The sequence below is a fragment of the Halichoerus grypus genome, chromosome 2 (assembly GCF_964656455.1).
Source record: "Halichoerus grypus chromosome 2, mHalGry1.hap1.1, whole genome shotgun sequence".
Classification (NCBI taxonomy): domain Eukaryota; kingdom Metazoa; phylum Chordata; class Mammalia; order Carnivora; family Phocidae; genus Halichoerus; species Halichoerus grypus.
The window spans coordinates 76,718,747-76,739,478 of record NC_135713.1 but is presented as its reverse complement, the minus strand read 5'-3'; the positions used below and the strand labels follow the sequence as shown (position 1 = coordinate 76,739,478).

The 20,732-nt window shown below is 34.6% G+C and overlaps 1 protein-coding gene across 4 annotated transcripts in view; it reads right to left on the bottom strand.

Moving 5' to 3' along the window:
- Positions 1-20,732, bottom strand: part of CHD1 (chromodomain helicase DNA binding protein 1) — a 71,042-nt gene that overhangs the window by 39,166 nt on the left and 11,144 nt on the right. For all 4 annotated transcript variants that reach the window (XM_078067006.1, XM_078067003.1, XM_078067004.1 and 1 more), the window contains exons 3-8: positions 6,320-6,521; positions 5,020-5,127; positions 4,174-4,238; positions 2,077-2,226; positions 1,665-1,936; positions 88-313 (exon numbers count right to left, since the gene is read on the bottom strand). In XM_078067006.1, coding sequence (XP_077923132.1) covers positions 88-313; positions 1,665-1,936; positions 2,077-2,226; positions 4,174-4,238; positions 5,020-5,127; positions 6,320-6,521 — 1,023 coding nt within the window. The remainder of the gene's footprint in view (positions 1-87; positions 314-1,664; positions 1,937-2,076; positions 2,227-4,173; positions 4,239-5,019; positions 5,128-6,319; positions 6,522-20,732) is intronic.

Below are 20,732 nucleotides of genomic sequence, written 5' to 3'. Positions count from 1 at the left end.
TCTTGACTATGTATTCCTTATTAACAAAAAGCTTAGTAATCATCTTTGAACTGTTAAAAAATTAAATGTAACATAAAACGTATTTACCATCTTTTTGTTTCCTGATCTTTTTTCTTATAATTATCCAATTTTTTCATTCCTCTAACATTCTGCTGCTTAAGGGTTTCTTCTGTCTCCCAAGTATTGTGAATATGGGACCATCCTTTCCATTTAATTAAATATTGGATCTCGCCTGGTTCCTTGTTTTTTTCAAATCCTGCATTTGGGTCACCATCTGCTTCAACTGCATAGATGGTTGTAGTAGCACCAGTAGCTGAAAAAGAAAACACAATACATTCCATGCAATTCTGCTATAAGATTGTTTCCTTCAACTCAAAAATTCAAGAATATGAAGAGAAAAATATATGTGCTTTTTAATAAGTAAAGAATCAGGGTATAAGAATTTAAGGAAAATTGTATTATACATACATAAAAGAAACTCCAAATTTTAGAATGGAAAGATTATCTAATTTAATTCCCTCAGTTTTAAAATTAGAAAAAACAAGGTCAAAAGACAGTGGCACACCTAAGATCATACAGTAATTTCTAATAACCGATGACTGGATGCCTGATAACTGGAAATAAAATGATGAAAAATCACCTTTAAAAACTCCAAAATCATTATGTTGGAGATATCTGTACCCTCGTGTTCAATGCAGAATTATTTACAACAGCCAAGACATGGGAACAACCTAAGTATCCCATCAACAGATAAAGAAAATGTGATTCACATATATAATGGAATACTATTTAGCCACAAAAAGAAGGAAATCTTGCCATTTGCAACAATGTGGATGAACATTGAGGGTATTACACTAAGTGAAGTAAGTGAGACAGAGAAGGACAAATACCATATGATCTCACTTACATATGGAATCTAAAACAAACAAAGGAAAAGCTCATAGGAAAAGAGATCAGATCTGTAGTTACCCAAGGCAGCTGGCAGATGTGTGTGGGGGGTAATAATGTAGATGTATACAGACTTCCAGGTGTAAGATAAATAAGTACTGAGGATGTAACGTACAACATAATGACCATAGTTAACACTGCTGTGCAGTATATTTGAAAGCTACTCAGAGAGTAGATTTTAAAAGTTATCATAAGGAAAAAAACTTTCTTTTTTTTCTTCTTCTTATTCTATCTATATGAGATGATGGATAAATATAAACTAAACTTACTGTGGTAATCATTTTGTAATATATGTAAGTCATGCTGTTCACCTTAAATTTATACATTGTATGTCATATGTCGATAAAACAAAACAAAAAAAATGCATGTGAAGATAACTAATTTGAGATAAAAGAAAAAACATTTAAAAATAACCAAACTATTTGTGAAATTGAAAGTACCTAAATAACAACCATTATTTAGGCATGACAACTGAAAAGCTCAAATACGTAGGTTAAAAATTTTTCTAATTATCTGTAATCAATGAAGTGAGGTTAAGTGGATTATTCTGTGGGAAGAAAACTCAGGCAAAACAAAGTATATTTTATAACAAATAAGTATAACAGATGAAAAGCCACCCTCTTCACTTTCAAAACGGAAATAACTTCAAGAAATACTTCACTTTAGTAAATATTACTGAAACAACCAAACAATAAATATGTTTTTTAAGAAAATACCTCCTTTTCTCCCAATCCGACAATCCATAAAACGTTCTATTGTTTCAAATTCCTCTTCCTCAGGTTGAGGAACATCCTCCCCACAGACTTCCAGTAGATCATCAGAATCTGTTTTCATTTCTTCATCTTCTTTATAGCTAACATTGACAGTTGCTTGGCGACGAGAACTTCTTTTATCATTATCATAATCTTCTTCATCATCTTCCTCCTCAGATGAATCAATCTGTCTCTTTTTTTGTCCAAGAATTTTCTTCCCATTTTTTGCCTTAGATCTAGGGAGGGAAGACCAAGGGATAGAGGTGTTTTATAGAAACACTAGCATAGAAAACAAGACGCAAGACACTATATACAAAAAGAATACCTTCTGTAACCAACAATTTTCAGTGTCAAGTTGAGAACATACTATACTCACCTATTTTGAGGTTTTCTGCTTTTAACTTTGTTTTTTGGCTCATAATCAGATTCTGTTTCATCACAACTGCTTTTATCTCTTTCTTCTTCAGATTCTGAATCTGAACCAGATTGAGATGGAGATCCTGACCCAGACATTTGCCAATCTTCACTGTATATAGAATATATAAAGTATGTTTGTTTATCCTTACATTGTATAGCAAATTTTATCTCTGATAAAAGTACAAAAAAAAAAAAATCAAACTGAACTACATTTCAGTTACTATAAAAAAAATTGTTGCTTTTACCCACACCAACACATTAAAATGTGAGTAGAGTAAAAAAAATGCTGGAAAATATTCTTCACAGATTTCTCCTATAACGCCACGAGAGTTTTGTTAATCATTTATTTATACCTCAATGAATGGCAAATAAGGAAATGTTACTCTGATTATCACTGTGGATGAAAACATAGTATGCTATTTAAAGAATCACAGGGTTAATTTTGAAAATCTTGTAGAATTATACTTGCCATCTCAAAAAAAAAAAAAAAGATTCTAATCCCTTTCACTTCAATTTTCTGGAGACTGTGATTTTTAAAAAAAATACACCCTGAAACTGATTTTTAAAGTACTGTACATGTTCATTAAGAAGCTTAAAATACAGTATAGAAAAATGTATTTAAAAAAAATCAGTCCATTTTAACCAACAGTCAATGATTACCTTACCTTTATTGCTATTTTTAGTCTACTTGGGGTCTACTTAATTCTAATACACATGTAGAGAAAAATTACTGAATGAATGCACATGTTAATATTCTGCTATAATATAAACTTCAAATGGAAGATACGTATTAGATTCTTATATATACGCCATACCCTCTCTCTCACAGCTACTGCTTCTACTCCATTCCTCTGTATCTCTTGTATCAATTATAACTATGTCAAGAGTTACATAAGCAAGCACATATGCTAAAATCTGGTTTATGATAAAAACATGAGAAGCAATTTCTTTTTTATCTTGAGATCTTTTTAGAGTTTGCACATTAGAAGTAGCAGTAGATAGAATATGTAAAAGTATCTCCAATTCGTATTTTTTATAATACAAATTATAATGATTTTTATATCTAACCAAGCCCACCCATCACCCAAATCACTAGATTTTTTAAAAAATATTATTTGGCTGCACCTCTGCTAAGTTTACAAATTACTAACTCAGTGGAAGAGTTTACAGAGCTGATGAGACATAGTAGTTGAAAATGTAATTCATAAACTAGAAGACATATCTGAGGAAATTAGTCATAATGTAGCATAGAAATAAAGGGATAAAAAACATGATACAGTAAGATTTATGAAGATGGATGATCCATTAGTATACATAATAGATATAATCCAATATGACTGATATATATTAATAGTAGTACCACCAGAGAAATTTATAGGATAAGAAAATGTCCAGAAAATAGGAATCTTCACATTAAAGATATATAAAATGAGTGAATAAAGTGTAATAAATAAATAACAAATCCAAAGCTAGACACACAAAAGTGAAACTGCAGAATATCCAAGACAAGTAGAAAAATAAGACCTAAGACAATGGAATGATATTTTTGACAAAATGAGAGAGGAAAAACTCAGACCATCTAAATAACTGAACTGAGAATCTGAAGTACCCTTAAACACCTTCTGGGTCAAGATGTTTAGGAAATTATATTGAATTTCTAAATGAGTTCTACGGGGAAAGCAAATATCATGTGCAAATGAATAATAAGATAGCTATTAACATAAATTAACAGAAATACCCAAAATTCCACTGGTCCCTACACTTCCACATAGTTTTCCCAAGTTATTAAGATTTTCTGATATTATGACCAAGTAGATCTCTGGAGTTTAAAAATACATAGGAGAGAGGGGTTAGAGAAGATAAACAAGTGGCACAAAAACCTCAAGTCCTCACAGAAAGATAAATGCTAAAGATTAATAGTTTAATTAACCTAATAAGATACCATGAACCAAGACTTTACAAAAGTCTACTTTTGACAGTTTTTCATAAAAAAAGTAACACAACATCAATAAGGTATTCCTGCTTTGAAAGTGATCGGTTGAACAAAATGACATACTCTTTATGCTTTTTCCTTTTGACCTCATTCGATGAGTCATCAGAATCTTCACTGCTGGAGGAATCCTACAAAGAAAAAAAAAACAAAGCTAATGTTATTAATGATTAGAATTTGACCATGGTATCAAATTTCTGCTTGTCATACTATTTGACATTCACTTTGCTAATAATGCTAACTATAAAGCTTTGTTCCCATGTTGTTATATTTGTACTATTGGCACATAAAGTAATTAGTAACATCTCTATTACAAATTCATAACATAGCCATTGACATTAGGTAAATATCACAATGTCAGCATTTTGTATAACACCTTAAAATCTACCATCTCTAGAAACCATTATTGTTGCCCAGTATGGCCTCAAAAAGGAATTGTAATTATTGGTATGTTCAAATTTTGATTTAATATTTTTCTGCCCCATTAGACAGTTTTTGATATAGTTCTTTCTGAATGTTTCTGCACAAACACACATGCTGGTGTACTTACGTGTGCACAGGAACTATACTGTTTAAAGCTATGGCCTATTCTTTTAAAAAGATGTTGCGACTTGCTATTCATCTATACTGATTTAATAGACACGTTTGTCTATGTATATTTTCATAGTATTCACAGTTTATTTCTAGTTTTGCTGTGATGAGCAAATGTACACACGTCTGTTGCTTATTTTGGATTAATCCCTAAAAGTATAATTATTGGATAAAAACATACTGATATTTGAAGGCTCTTGATACATATACTTAAATGTAGTTATTTCCTCATCCTTTCAAAACACTTACTGTTTGTAATAATTTCATAAATACCTACACCCAGTTAAATGGGCATTATGTCGACTTTCGGTGAAAACTCACCTCCTCTGATCCACTATTAGATGAAGCCTGCTGCTGCTGCTGCTGCTGCTGCTTCTTGAGCATTGCAGATCTCTGAACGGCCAGAATACTAGGGCTAGATTTCCAAAACTGCAACAGAAATATACCCAGTGAAGGATGAAATCTTGAAAAAACTGAAAAAAAGTTAATTTACTGGACAGCATTATCACTGCCTCCAAATACTAAGTTAAGACACTTTTCTGTACTCACATTACGTGTAATACAATATTATGGCAATTAAAATAAAATTTTGAGCTTTAGTTGCATATAAAAAATTTATGGTGTGCTGAGTTTCATAAACAATATTAATCAATATATTCTTTGGTGTTGAATATTATTTTCAAAAAACAAAGTGACAATATGTGACACCAGTGCTACTTGAAAACTGGTTGCCTGGTTTTTTAATTGATGTGAGATGAAGATGAAGAGCTTAAGTCAGAATGCAAATCAACTATGTCACTAAGTATAGTTTCAGTTCAACTGACTTTTATTTTTATTTATTTATTTATTAGACAGTAAGATTTTCTCCATGTCAGAAGCTGTGTGTTGATGTACATTCTGGCCCAAAGATCTCATCATGACTGGTACTCGAAGAAACACTACTGTATTCCATTATGAGGTACAGATAGGTTTTAGTAAATCTTGTAGTAGCTTTTTTCAAACAGATGACCCTTAGCCTACTCTACCAAGTATCTTCAAGGAAGCAAGTTCTATTAGATTCTCCTGCTATTAGCAATAAAGTACCTCCTTTGAAGATCTTGAAAGTAGAGATCAGACACTCAAGATTAACAGAGAGACCTCACAAAGCCTTTAATTTTTATCCATGAGACAATGAATATTTATGAAACTCAGTTTCTGCCTTAGAAAGTGTCTGGGGCGCCTGGGTGGCTCAGTCGTTAAGCGTCTGCCTTCGGCTCAGGTCATGATCCCAGCGTCCTGGGATCGAGTCCCACATCGGGCTCCCTGCTCGGCGGGAAGCCTGCTTCTCCCTCTCCCACTCCCCCTGCTTGTGTTCCTGCTCTCGCTATTTCTCTCTCTGTCAAATAAATAAAATCTTTAAAAACAAAAACAAAAACAGAAAGTGTTTGTTTTGTACTTGCTTGACTGCTTCTCCTCAAAGCCAATCAAGTCCACAGATATTTAACTACAAGTTTGAGAAAGTAAATTTTAATGTTTAAAATTAATGTCTTCTAAAAGCTAGATTAAGAATGCTATAAACCAATGTTATAAATTTTCCCAAAGTAGTAGTACAAGAAACCTGTCTTTCAGGATACTTTATTACCTCAGCTCCATCAACTTTCGGTGGTTTTGCTTGGACTTTGTTTTCTCGGGAAGTGTCTGATTCAGACTCTGACTGACTGCCCGATTCAGATCCAGATTCAGAGTCACTGCTACCTGACTGGCTACTGCTTCCATCACTACTGCTTCCAGAACTTGAACCAGATCCTGAGCCTGAAGCTGACCCAGAATCATCATCCGACTGGCTACAATTTGAAAATAAACAGATTTCAAACAAAATTTATTAGGAATTTAATTTTCCTTAAAAGTCAGCAGAAATCCCCAGATCATTAAGCCTTGTTTATTTCACATTTCAACATTCCATAGCCAAACAAATAGAAAAAAGAACTAATGTTAATCTATAACAAATGACTTACTTGATAGATTTAGTACAGTTTTGGTGAAAACATAAGCAATCAGATCACAATCTTCCTCCAAGATAATAAGCAAAATCTATCAAACACAGAATCCTGGGCTAGAAACTTGGGAAAACAAGAAATTGAAGCCATAGTCGCTATCCTTAAAAGGCTATTTAAGTATAGGAAATCTAATGTAGAAATTATGTGAAGAAAAGGATTAATGTGCTGAAAATTCCCAGTCATACGTAGAAAAAAATTTGTAGTTTTTACTTGTCTTTAAATTATATCTGTGTTCTACCATTCTGGGGAAAAGTGATTTATTAAAATTAAGCTATGAAAAGGGGCGCCTGGGTGGCTCAGTTGGTTAAGCGTTTGCCTTTAGCTCAGGTCATGATCCCGGGGTCCTAGGGATTGAGCCCACACAATTTACTAATAGCTTCGCTGAGAGTATCACTGAATCTATCACGGTTCCACAGTAATAAATCTGAAATAATAGTAAATTCTCACAATCCTTCCTAACCTCTGTATATCACATGTGAAAGCAATTACCAGTTCATTGAGAAACCACCTTTTCTCCCATTACTAATTTTCAGTCCAAAGTAGCCTAGAAATGGTCTGGCCTAAACAGGTGATTATGTAAATTACTATTATTCCCAAGGTCATTTGTTCACATAGTGTTTACATCTGAATTGTTGAAAACTGGGGCATTAAATTCTTTATACACACATTTGACTCAGCTTTTGATGTAATTTCACTTAGCTTTATGACAAACAACAGTTAATGCAGTTTATGTACACACAGCTAAACTCAAGCTTCATGTCCTCTGCTGTAATTTTCAGAAATACCACCAGATGGAGGTATTACTCTAAGGAAATAGACTGCACTATTAAAAGTAATTCATTTATAAAATTTCTCCTTTTCTAGAGCAAGTTTAGTATTCACAAGGAAACACAGACATAAAAGTTTGAAAAAAGACTTCTGATTCCAAAAGTTAGATATAAATTAAAATGCTTAAAATGCAAACATATGTATATTTTTAAAGTCGAGTAGAATATTCACAGAAACAGCAAAAATTTGCCTTTTAAAGTCTATGATATCAAGATCACTTTTCTAAAAGATTTATTTATTTTAGAGAGAGAGAGAGAGAGAGAAAGAGCACGTGCATGCAAGTGACAGGAGAAACAGAGGAAAAGGGAAAGAAAATCTTTAAGCAGACTCCCTGCTGAATGCGGAGCCCAAGTGGGGGCTCAATCTCTTGCCCCTGAGATCATGACCTGAGCCAAAATCAAGAGTCAAAAGCCAAATGAGCCACCCGGGCACCCCTCAATCACTTTTGCCGCAATTTTTAACTGTTGGTCACATGGTTCAGAGATCCAAAAACAGCACAGTGCCTCGTAATAAACAAACCCCACTTAACCATATTTCACTTCAGTTCCTTCAGAGAAATTTCAGCAAGAATATTAAGAGAAGATATTTTTCCTGACATACAATTTTATTTCTCCTTTAATCCACTTTCATTTACTCAATAAACTTCACTGACAGTATTGTGTATTAGGTACTGGGCAAGACCAAGAGCATACAAAATCCTTACCATTAAAAAACCTCTAACCTGGGGCGCCTGGGTGGCTCAGACGGTTAAGCGTCTGCCTTCGGCTCAGGTCATGATCCCGGAGTCCTGGGATCGAGCCCCACATTGGGCTCCCTGCTGAGCGGGGAGCCTGCTTCTCCCTCTCCCTCTGCCTGCCGCTCCCCCTGCTTGTACTCTCTCTAATAAAAAATAAAAAAAATCTTTAAAAAAAAAAAAAACCTCTAACCTGGTATGGAGAGGCAGTCATGTCAACCAATAAATGTTGTTCTGTGCTATTTTTAAGATAACTGATCTAGGTGAATGGGGAGCACTGCATATACAACCAAGAAAAAAGAGCGATTGATAGAAAAGGAAAATTGCTTGTAAGTTTCTTGAGGATATCATTTATTTTTTTCCAGAGTACCTAAACACAGAACTTTACACAGGTGAGGATGCTTAATAGATACTCGAAAAATAGGTAGATAAGAACGACTGAATTTGGGGGGCTATCATACCCCTGTATTCTTGATTATGTCTTGATTAGTCATTCCAGATGAATGGCTAGTCAAAAGTCTTTGTTAATAAATCAAAACTCTAAGGGAAAGGAGGAATCTTTCCCTTCATATTCTTTAGGTTGTAGTAGTTCTGGCTGGAGATTAAAGCAAACAGTCTGAATCTAGATTACTCTAATGGCACAGACCTATTATAGAATGTCTTTACCTTATGTATTGGAAATATAAAGTATTTTATTTAGTTGTTCTTAGTAAGATTAAGAATATACAAGATTAAATAAGAAATATTTTACATACTGCCACAGAACAATCTCCAGAATATAGTTAAGTAAAAAACAAAACAAAACAAAAAAAAACAAGATACAAAACAATCTTTATAGTATGCCTCTTTTGTATAAAGGAAAAATATACATAACTTGCCTATATTTTTAAAATAGCAATAATGGCAGCATAAACCAACAATTAATTTAAAAAATGGTTATCTACAGAAGGAGGGATAGAGGGAAGAGTAGAGGGAACAAGGTTTGAAATGAGTCCTCAGATTCAAAACATGTAAATGTTTTACATAATTTTTTAAAAAAGAAAATCCTAAAAATTTTAGGAAAAACACACAGGTTCAGGAAAAAAAAATCTATATTCAGACATAAAATTTTGAGCTAAAATTGTTGAAAAACCTCCCTATTAATTCAGCCCACTGCTGTAAATGCTCTTTCCAGAATAAAAATCTGGGCATGGTCTAACTTTCTTTTATAAGTCTTCAGTGTTTCTATAACAAAGTGCAAACACCTATGAGGGCATTCAGGAATTCGTCTTTGCCAGCCTATTTCCAGCCAGTTTCCCACTTAAATCCTTAGTTCTAGCAATGGCAAACTACTGAGAATTCTGAGAGCCAGTTTCTCTTCCTACTTCCTGCTTTTGCTTAAGTACTTCTCTTTTTTTCCCCCACTATATAATTCCTACTTGAGCCTCATCTCAGAGGCATTTCTCCAAAACTCTCTCCTAACTCCATTATTCTCAATCCAACCTTAAATTAGGTATCCTTCCTCAGCACTTCCAAAACACTATTACATACCACTATCTTGGCTATGAGTACACTATGTAATGAACACTGTAGTATTGTTTTCTTTGGTGTTTTTGGTATCCTACCTTTCATATTCTACTATATGTTTCTAGAGTGTTGGGATTTTTACTTGTTGTCCTTTGTATAATGAACACCAAATGAAGAGCATCTTTGATGGGTGGATGGATGTACATATAAACAAACATATATATGGCTTCAAATTCTTGTATAAAATTCACAAATATAATTTGCCTACAAGAAATATTGCTGAGCTCCAACTAACATTTTATTTATTTAGGTAAAAACCAGTAACAATGATCTTCTATACAACAAAGTTACTTAAGAGATTACTTAAGAGTTACCCTTATTAATTATATTAAATCCCACTAGCACATTAACAATAAAGAAACACTGTATTCTTTTCCTTACTTTTCTCAATTTACAAAACAAAACCCACCATAAGTTGATGGGCACTTTGATAAAAGTAAATTGTTTTCTGAGGGTAAATTAAATAGGAATACATTTAAAAAATAAAATAGCAATTCAAATTAAAGTCTCTTTTCAGGCTTGTTTTTATATTCAACTTCAAATATAAACAAAAGAGCAATATAATGAATTACCATATATCTAAAAACCCACCTTATAATTATCAACTCTTACCAATCTTGTTTCAACTAATCCAGCTTCCCAAACACACACAATCTCAGGCATTTTAAAATTTTATCCATAAATACTTAAGTACTACAAATAAAAAGAAACCAACACTATTTTTAAATACCACAATACCAGTATCATATCTTTAAAATACCACTTACTCCTGAATTTTAATATGAAATCACTTTAATATGAAATTAAACATTAAGTCACACGATTTCGTTTCCTGGACTGACTGAATAGGAATCCAAATAAGGTTCACATACTGCCCCTGAATTATATTTTTTTAAATCTCTTTCATTTTATTTATTTAAATTCCAGTTACTTAACATACAGCATATTAGTTTCAGGTGTACAATATAGAGATTCAACACTTCCAAACATCACCAGGTACTCATCACAACAAGTGCAACTCCTTAATCCCCATCACCTATTTAACCGATCCCCACACCCACCCCACTTATGGTAACCATCAGTTTGTTCTCTGTTAAAATTCTGTTTCTTGGTTTGCCTTTTATCCTTTGCTCATTTATTTTCTTAAATTCCACATATGAGTGAAATCATATGGTATTTGTTTTTCTCTAAGTCTCCTTCATTAATTTGACAGTTCCCTTTTCCTCTTTGTTTTCTCTTGCAATTTATTTTGTGGAAGAAATTAGGTAGTTTTTTCTGCTTTTTCAGATTTCACTTACTGTAACCCTGTGGTATTAACATATTTTTCTGGCCCTTATAGTTCTTGTAAATTCTTGCATCAAGAGACTCAGATTAAAATTCAGCTTTTCTTAGCAAGACTATTTTTTCAGTTGTTGTGGACTTCTATCAGAAGAAACTTAAGTTTGGTTGTCTCTTTTTGAGTGAGGTTAAGGTTAAGTTATGGCATTTTCAGCCTTATCTTTTCATTGCAGTTCCCTATAAGCTCTCTATCTAATGTTTTTAGCAGCCATTGATCATGATGGCTTTATCACCTATTTATTTAGAGGCAGTAAAATGGTGCTGTATCTTGCTTTATTTACCCATTATATAATTTCTTCATTAATAGGTGGAATACTTTTATAATGAGAAACTTTCATATTTGTTAACCTTAAGGTACAGTTCATACATGAAAGCCATTTTCATTTCTTTTCCTTATTTGTCAGTTTTGAAAGTTAAATGCATCCTTTCAAAGTCGGCCAATAATTTTTATGTCTCACGAACTCATGGATTTGAATTATGTGATGAATTTTAATCCACTGTATCATTGTTGATGTTCAAATTGTCCCATCTTTAGCCAACAGGAAACCCTTTATTAGTTCCTGAGTCCTTTTTTTTTTTTTTTTTAAAGATTTTATTTATTTATTTGAGAGAGAGAGAGTGAGAGAGACAGCACATGAGAGGGGGGAGGGTCAGAGGGAGAAGCAGACTCCCCGCCGAGCAGGGAGCCCGATGCGGGACTCGATCCAGGGACTCCAGGATCATGACCTGAGCCGAAGACAGTCGCTTAACCAACTGAGCCACCCAGGCGCCCCAGTTCCTGAGTCCTTTTGACAAGAACTCAAGCAGTCTTTGATAGCTTCCTCACCTTCTGGTCTGACAAGAAGAACCAGGCTCATCTTGTATATTTCTTGTTTCAGAATGTAACTCAGACATTTCATCAAAAAGCCCTGCTTCTGTTTAGATTAGAATTTAAATTACAATCTGAGTACTAAGTGAGCCTCTAAGTACAGGATTGGTCGCTGTTTTTAATTTTGTTTTTAGGGGCACCTGGGTGGCCCAGTTGGTTAAGTGTCTGCCTTCAGCTCAGGTCATAATCCCAGGGTCCTGGGATAGAGTCCCACATCAGACTCCTTGCTCAGCGGGGAGCCTGCTTCTCCCTCTGCCTGCCACTCCCCCTCTTGTGCACACGCGTGCTCTCTCTCTGACAAATAAATAATAACTTAAAAAAAAAAAAGACTTTTTAATGGAATGACCTAGGATAAATACTTTTAGAGACAATACATTAAGAATTTATACTAGCATTTCCAATTTAAATTTGCAGGGTTTTTATTTCTATTTTATAATATCACTTGGGTTGAGTTTTTTGGTTCCAAATGACATTAACAAAATTACTGCCTATCTTAGATTATATGTAATAGTTCCAAAATAATACCTATATTATTAACAATATGATTACTAAATGTCAAGATTTCTTTACAATTCTTTTTGTCCTTCAGGAATACTACTAGAAGCAAATTATTGTTTTAAAGTCAACTGAAATAATTTATTTCTATATAGCCACCAATTTGGTTTCCTCACGGTCATTTGCTTTTTTTTCATTTTAGAGACTGCTTTTTATTCATCTCGATTTAATCTTGCTTTATTATTTACTTGGGTCCAACCTGAGTTTACAGAAGTTAGTCAAAATCCACTACGCATCCTTATCTCCTCTACATTATGTCCTCTTTCCCCTATACTTTTTTTAAAGTTTTAAATTTATTTTCCCTTTTTTCAATATAAGCAAATTATGAGTAAGAATATACGTTTATATCTCCTCTTTCATAATCATTAACATATTTACACTATTACATATTTTATATTATATATATTGCATTCTGGAGATCATTCCCACAGCAGTAGATATGTTCCCCCTTCCTTTAGGCAACTGCACATACTCCATTTTGTAGATACATCACAGTTTCAACTTGTCCCTCAATGATGAACATGCTTTGCTTCCATTCATGTGATACCACAGTGATACAAAAAGATGGCCTTTGCATATATCTTTTTGTATTTATGGCAGCGTATCTTCTGATTTGCTATTTATCAACTAATGTAAAAATAGCTGCTTTGAAGTGTTAAATTTATAATCACATAGCGCCCAGATCCTGATAGCTATGTACTATTCCACACTTACATGAACTGAGAGTCCTTTCAGAAATGGCAGATTCTAGGGGTACCTGGGTGGTTCAGTCAGTTAGGCGTCTACCTTCAGCTCAGGGAATGATCCCAGAGTCCTAGGATGGAGCTCCACATCAAGCTCTCTGTGTAGCGGGGAGCCTGCTTCTCCCTCTCTCTCAAATAAATAAATAAAATCTTAAAAAAAAAAAAAGAAATGGCAGATTCTAGGAACAGGAAAATAAAAGATGAACCTAAACTATCTTGCTATGCCAAAAAGCAAAATACTTGGAAAGGAAGGAAGGAAAAGTAAAAATGGGGGCATGTCAAAAGAACAGGAGAAAAAACCAAAACAGAACACAGGAGCCAACCTGAGGAAGCTTTCATTGGCCACATCTGACCTGAGCATCAAAACAGACCATAAGAAGGTTATTACCCAGTAAATAAAACAGGAATCCTTGAGGCCATGCTGATGATAAGCAGGTAGGTAGGTAGACAGGCAGAAAGACAGGGGAGGGCTCTGATAGGGCTCTGAATGCCAAATGATTAATGTGACCAGGAGAGTAGTGTTAGAAAATTACCATTTTGCAATCATCATAGAAAATACTGATTTGGGCAAGAATCATCAAGACATGCTAAATCTAAGGAGAGAGTCTGATGAGTAGAAATTTGCACAGTCTCAAGGTAACTTCTCAGAAATTGCTTTTTAGTGTAACAGATAAATCTGAAACTAGTTGAAAAACCAGATACCACCTTGTCCTGATGATCACATCATCATCAATAGGGACAGGAAGACAACATGAGCCTCCAGATATACCTCTGAGAAAGATGTATCACCACTTACACAGTACTCCAGCCAGAGGTGCATATGGTAGGCAATGCATAACTTAGATCTAATCATAAGTGAACATAAGACAAGCCCAAACTGAGAAATATATTCTGTAAAATAACTAGCCTATCATCTTCAAAATGCTAATGTCATAAAAACAAAGAGGAAGTGTTCCAGATTAAAGAAGATTAAAGAGACATGACAGCCAAATGCAGTATGTGATTTTAGACTGGACCCTGTACTGAAAAATGATTAGGACGATTGGCTAAACTGGAATAATGACTAAAGATTAAAGTATTATATCAATGTAAATTTTCCTGAATTTAATAACTATACATGGCTTCTGTAAAGGAGTACCTTTGTTCTTAGAAAATATATACTGAAGTATCAATGCCTAAAGGGGCATCATTTTTGTAACATGCTCTTAAAAAAACTCAGGAAAAGTAAATATGTATTACAAATGTATCATGTATATAGATAATATACATATAAAGGCAAAAGTTAAAAATTAGTGAATCTGGGCAAAAGATATACAAAGAATTTCTTGGTACTATTTTTGCAACTTTTCTGTACTCTTCACTAGTACTCCTCCTCTATTCATCCTTCACATCTCCAATTCAGTTTTTCTAGATCTACACAGGTTACATTAAGATACCTAGCAGGGTGCCTGGCACTTATTAGTACATGTTTAACATAAGCTAGTTGTATTATAGGAGTGTTATTACTTAAATCTATCTCTACGCTCTAGAACTCTGACTCTAAAAACATGTGAATTAATAAACAGTTAAAACTACCACCTCTCTGTTTTTTATTAAAAAATATCATTAAGCCTACATCTTTCATAATTTTCTTGTTCTTTCCTCCTGGTTTCTTTACCTCCACTCTTCTTCTTTTGTTTTTTTTCTTTCTCTAAGTCACCTAATTTAAAATTGTTATGGGGAAAATAATTCTGAAGAATCAGAATATCTAGAACACTAAATACTAGGTCCATTCCCCACATGGTCACGATTATCTATATCCAAGTAGCACTGGTTCCTTACAATGATGCATATAATCACCAAATCTCTGTATGATCTTCACTAGTCACCTCCCCCAAACAAGTATCTTATACCCAGACAGCTTCATTCATTTATGTTATCTGCTTGGTTCTTATGGCCCTTTCTCTCATTTTACTCTAGACAGAATTTAATAGCTCTTCAGAGATTTCAAAATATCTTCATAACTATATTCTAATTTATCTTTAACAACAAAAAGTGTCCTTGAAGGCACACATAGGAAGTTTTTCTAGATTCTTTCCAGAGGAGGCAAGCCGTCTGGGGTCCCAACTTTAAGGAGACTTAATTCCCTAGTCAAATACTTAAGTTCAATTCCAACCTCAGCTTCCTGTTCAGAGACCCTGTATCCCTCCAAATATCCCCTGTACTGCCATGTTTGCTCGGAGCTTACTTACTGCTGACTTCAAGGTCCCTTTTGTTTCTGGCACATGAAGGTTTTCTCTGAAGTTTAGCAGTACACTGACTTTTTGCCCATTTTCCCAATTTTTTTTAGGATTTTCATGTGTTTGTGGGTAGGAAGTACTTTACTTTAGGAGAGTCTATGTTAGCTCAGCCTCGCATATGACAGAATAGCAACACTTCCTTGTTCTGCACTCCTCTCTCCACTCAAATCAATCCTTTAGACTAAAGAAAACACCAAGACCTATAATGGGTAGATGAGAAAATATTCTCAAGTGAATAAACAAAGATTCTTCTTTATTACAAGAAAAAAAATGTTCAAGTATTTTTTGCTTTCTTTATCACAGAAATTGGAAACTATGTCTGCAACAGCACATAAAGGAAGAATGAATAAGATAGTGAATGATCTTCTAAGAAAATGGTAACAATGAGCAGCTGCTTTCCTTACCATCAGATCAGCAAAAGAAGAAACTGGCCCTGATAAAGGGATGGAATAGACTGAAAAAGCCAAGAAAGTGTTATTGGAATGGGGGGGGGGGGAGAAAGAAAGTGTTACTGGAGTGGGTGTGGAAGTACCAAGGAGCAATAAAAAGAACCTCTCAAAACAACAGCAGTAAAGAAGAAAAGAAGACTGTGTCTTCAAACATTATATATAAATTAGACTGCCTGTATCAAAGGTTTACATCAATGATTTCTCATTTTAAGTCCATTAAATAATGTATTCATTTATTTTCTTCTTTTGTCCCTAGGACGTCAAGATTTTCTTTCTGGTATATACCATTTCCCTACTTTATCATTTTCAAAATTTTTTAAACTGGTAGTAGTATTTAAATATAGCAGACTCTGAGAAGGTAGGGGAGGAAAGCTTATAGGATACACTGATAAAAGGTAAAATGATTTTCCACAGAAATATTAACAGAAGGTTGTATGCCTGACAAACACAGTAATACATAAACAAAGAAATGTATTTACTATTCTAAGGAACAAACATATTATAGTAAATTCTCACTTCATGCCTTGTTCCCTCCTCTGATTACTATTTAAGAGTCAATACCATTCAAAAGGACTTCTTTAGGGGAATTCTGAAAGAATTTTTGAAAGATACTTATGGGGAAAATTCAGAGCTAACCTGATGAGTGCTCTGAAGTTCAACCAACCCTAACTTATTTTTTCCTAGCTTTCTAGCTCCCTCTTCTCATTGTAATTATATTTATATATGTACACCCATTAGACAAGCCTCAAGTTTCTGCCACATGGGAACAATAAACATACTTAAGAATTACTGTGAAGATTAAAAGAGATGTAAAGCATACAGTCTGATATACTGTAGGAATTCAACACTGACAGCTATTAGAAATAAAAAAAGGGGGGGTCTTTTTCCTGAGTTCAAGATCAGAATCATTACTTCAAGGACTACTTTAGCTGTTCTTCGGAATGTCATAACTGTAAATATAAATATGTAAAATGCCTATGAGTTAAACCTACAGATATACTAAAATTTTCAATATAAATTCCTTAATAAAAATAGGGAAGACATGATGATTACTAATTGGTGCTATGTGCCAGATCCTGGGTTCTCATTTAATCCTTTCAATTTCATATAATAAATAAACTGAGGCTCAGGGAAGAATAAGTTACAAAACCAAATACCAATACTAAGATAACCAAAGTGTACAAATTATGAATACATATAAAGAAATGAAAGAAAATTCAGAAAATGAAAGCCATGAATTTCTTGTATGATAGGAGTGATTTTAAAATAACATTTCTATTTGTGCCATATGTTTATGTTGTCTACTTGCTCCTCCCCACTCACCCAGTATCCATTTTGTTTGCCCTTTAGTAGTATATTAACTGTCCTCCAGGTTTCACTGGTATATGCCCAGCTTTTAGCTACATGTGGCCATGTAAACAGGTTCCAGCCAAAGGGATATGGCTAGAAATGGTATGGGATTTTTACATCACAGCCTTAATAAAGTGGCTTGCCTTAGGATGTGAGGGCGATCTGGCTGCGACATCTGTCACCCCATTGATCGCCAGGGTTGATTCGGCTGATCTGGCTGGCTAGGCGGGTGTCCCCTTCCTCCCTCACCGCTCCATGTGCGTCCCTCCCGAAGCTGCGCGCTCGGTCGAAGAGGACGACCTTCCCCGATAGAGGAGGACCGTTCTTCAGTCAAGGGTATACGAGTAGCTGCGCTCCCCTGCTAGAACCTCCAAACAAGCTCTCAAAGTGGCTTGCCTTAAATCCTACCCCTCCCCATTTTCTTCCTGCTGGCTGAAAAATGGCTAGTAGGGCAAGAGAAGCCATGTATTAAGATTAAGTTTAGCAAAGCTGTCTCACTAGCCACAGTACCTTAATAACCTCAAGGGGTAGCGCTCACTTATCTGAGAATGAAAAAGAAGTAACTATTTGAGCCCCTGTGTTGTGAGATTTCCAGCATATAGAATACCTTAACTGGTTCTCTAATATACTATAATAATGTTTATGCAATAAACATTTTTAAAAGAATAAGTTCTGTACATGGATAATGTGAATTCATTGGCTTATCTCTTCAACAAACAAATATTGAGCAAGAATTTCTAGCAGAGACAAAATACCATGGGAAAAAGTAAAACATGAGAATCAAAGATACAAAAATGGACTGATTCCTGATTAAAGAACTAGAGATGAGGGAAATGGCTTTATGGAGGGAGTGATTTTAGAGATCAGTATTGGTAGTATTCCCCATACTTTTCACTCTGGAGAATGATTCTTCTCTGAAAGAACAGATAAAACATTATTTAAAATTATCACATTCTTTATGTAACCTTCTCCAATTTCTCCAGGCACATCACTGTTCCAACCCACATGTTCACAATATTTTGCTCATATGTTATTAGTAATGCCTTCACAATATTTTAATTATAATATTTAAATATTTAAATATAAATATTTAATTATTTGTATACATGTATTTCTTTTTTTAAAGATTTTGTTTATTCATCTGACACAGAAAGAGCACAAGCAGGGGGAGCAGCAGGCAGGAGAGGGAGAAGCAGACTCCCCGCTGAGCAGGGAGGCAGACGCGGGGCCTGAGCCGAAGGCAGAGGCTTAACCAAGTAAGCCACCCAGGTGCCCCCATGTATCTCTCTTCTAACTACATCCTGGAATTCAATATGTCAGGGACTTCATTTTAGTTGTTTTTATAGACCATTATTCACTTCAACAGGACTAGAGAAACAATATGGAAATTTGTAGGTATTGAGAAAATACTTAAAACTAAAAAAATGAATTAGTGGCCAAAGGCACTGGCTTTCAAACTTTTTGGACTATGACTTATATAATACATTTCATATCATGATGCAGTATACACATGCACACACATGCACACATAGGCATAAAAGTTTGATGAACTAGTACTCTACAAAAGGAACACTGTACTTTCTATTCTAGTTTACACTATTCTCTTTCAGTAAAAAAAAAAACAAAAAAAAACTGACCCTAATCCTTTAACATACTGCAACTTACTATTTAAAATGTATTACCCTAGAGTAGTCATTTAAAAAATGAGAAGAGTTCAGCTAGATGATAACTAAGATCGGACTACCTTTAAATTCTATAAAATTACATCGTATTAAAATCTGTTGGGGCACCTGGGTGGCTCAGTCGGTTAATTGTCTGCCTTTGGCTCAGGTTATGATCCCAAGTTCCTGGGATGGAGCCCCATGTTGGGCTCCTTGCTCACCAAGAAGTCTGCTTCTCCCTCTGCCTACTGCTCCCCCCCCCACTCATGCTCTCTCTCTCAAATATATCTCTAAAAAATATTTTAAAATCTGTTATCTGCCTTATCTTTTATTATAAGACATCAAATAAATATCAAAGGTTTGAGAAAATCTGGAATGTATCTATCCATCTGTATGGTTCTGAAAACCAACTAATGCCATTGCTATGTGAGGCACAAAATAGGAACCCAACAGTTCCTTTTAGCATTCTAAGTTACCAATCCAAATCAAAATGCTACTATAAACTCAAAGTACAGTATGCTTCTACCACCTTAAAGCCTCCAACTGTCTAAATGAGAATAAAACTGCTAGAAATAGATGCTAGAAAGAGTCACATTTAGCATGACTTAATTTTAAAGATGACTGTTTGGGTTTAGACATGTTGAATATGAGGTAGAAAGTAAACTCAAAAGTTTCTCTAGTAAACATTCAGAGAATCAGATGAGAAATAAAGGCTACTATATATACATTTGCAAGTCACTAAACAGTTTCATAAAATACATATAAAATTTGTTATAATATTAATAATACAAATCTCTAATTTTGTAATTTTGGGTTATTTTTAGATGGGGAGGAGAGAGGAGAGGGAGGGAGAAAAGGAGAGAGAGAGATGGGGAGAGGGGCAAAGGGAGAGGGAGAGAGAGAATCTTAAGCAGGCACCGCGCCCAGCGAGGAGCCCAACACTGGGCTCGATCTCACAATCCTGAGAGCACGACCTGAGCTGAAATCCAGAGTCAGACGTTTAACTGTCTGAGCCACCCAGGTGCTCCTCTATTTCTGTAATTTGTAATTGTAAACAAGCAGACAAAGCTTAACCGGTAACATTTGTTTTCCCCATTAGTATTATCTATCATGCAGAAGTCTAACCTATGTAGAAACTGTATTTCAGGGACGCCTGGGTGGCTCAGTCAGTTAAGCGTCTGCCTTCCACCCAGGTCATGATCCCAGGGTCCTTGGATCGAGTCCCGCATCAGGCTCCTTGCTCAGCAGAGAGCCTGCTTCTCCTCTGCCGGATCTACCTGCCGCTCCCCCTGCTTGTGCTCACTTGCTCGCTCTCTCTGACAAATAAATAAATAAAAATCTTAAAAAAAAAAAAATTGTATTTCAAAATAATCTTCAAAATAATTGAGTGGGTGGATTTAGAGATTAAACTAGATTGGCCATGAGATAAAATGTGAAGCTAGATGATGTCTACATGAGGGTTCATTTTACTACTGTCACTACTTACGCATATGCTTGAAATTATCATCCACAACTTTTAAGTTAACACTAATAATAAATGTCTATATTTAAAAGCTCAATTTTAAAGATATTATCCATTTGATTAATTTGTTTTAAAAAAGATTTTTGGAGTATGTATATGCTTTTTA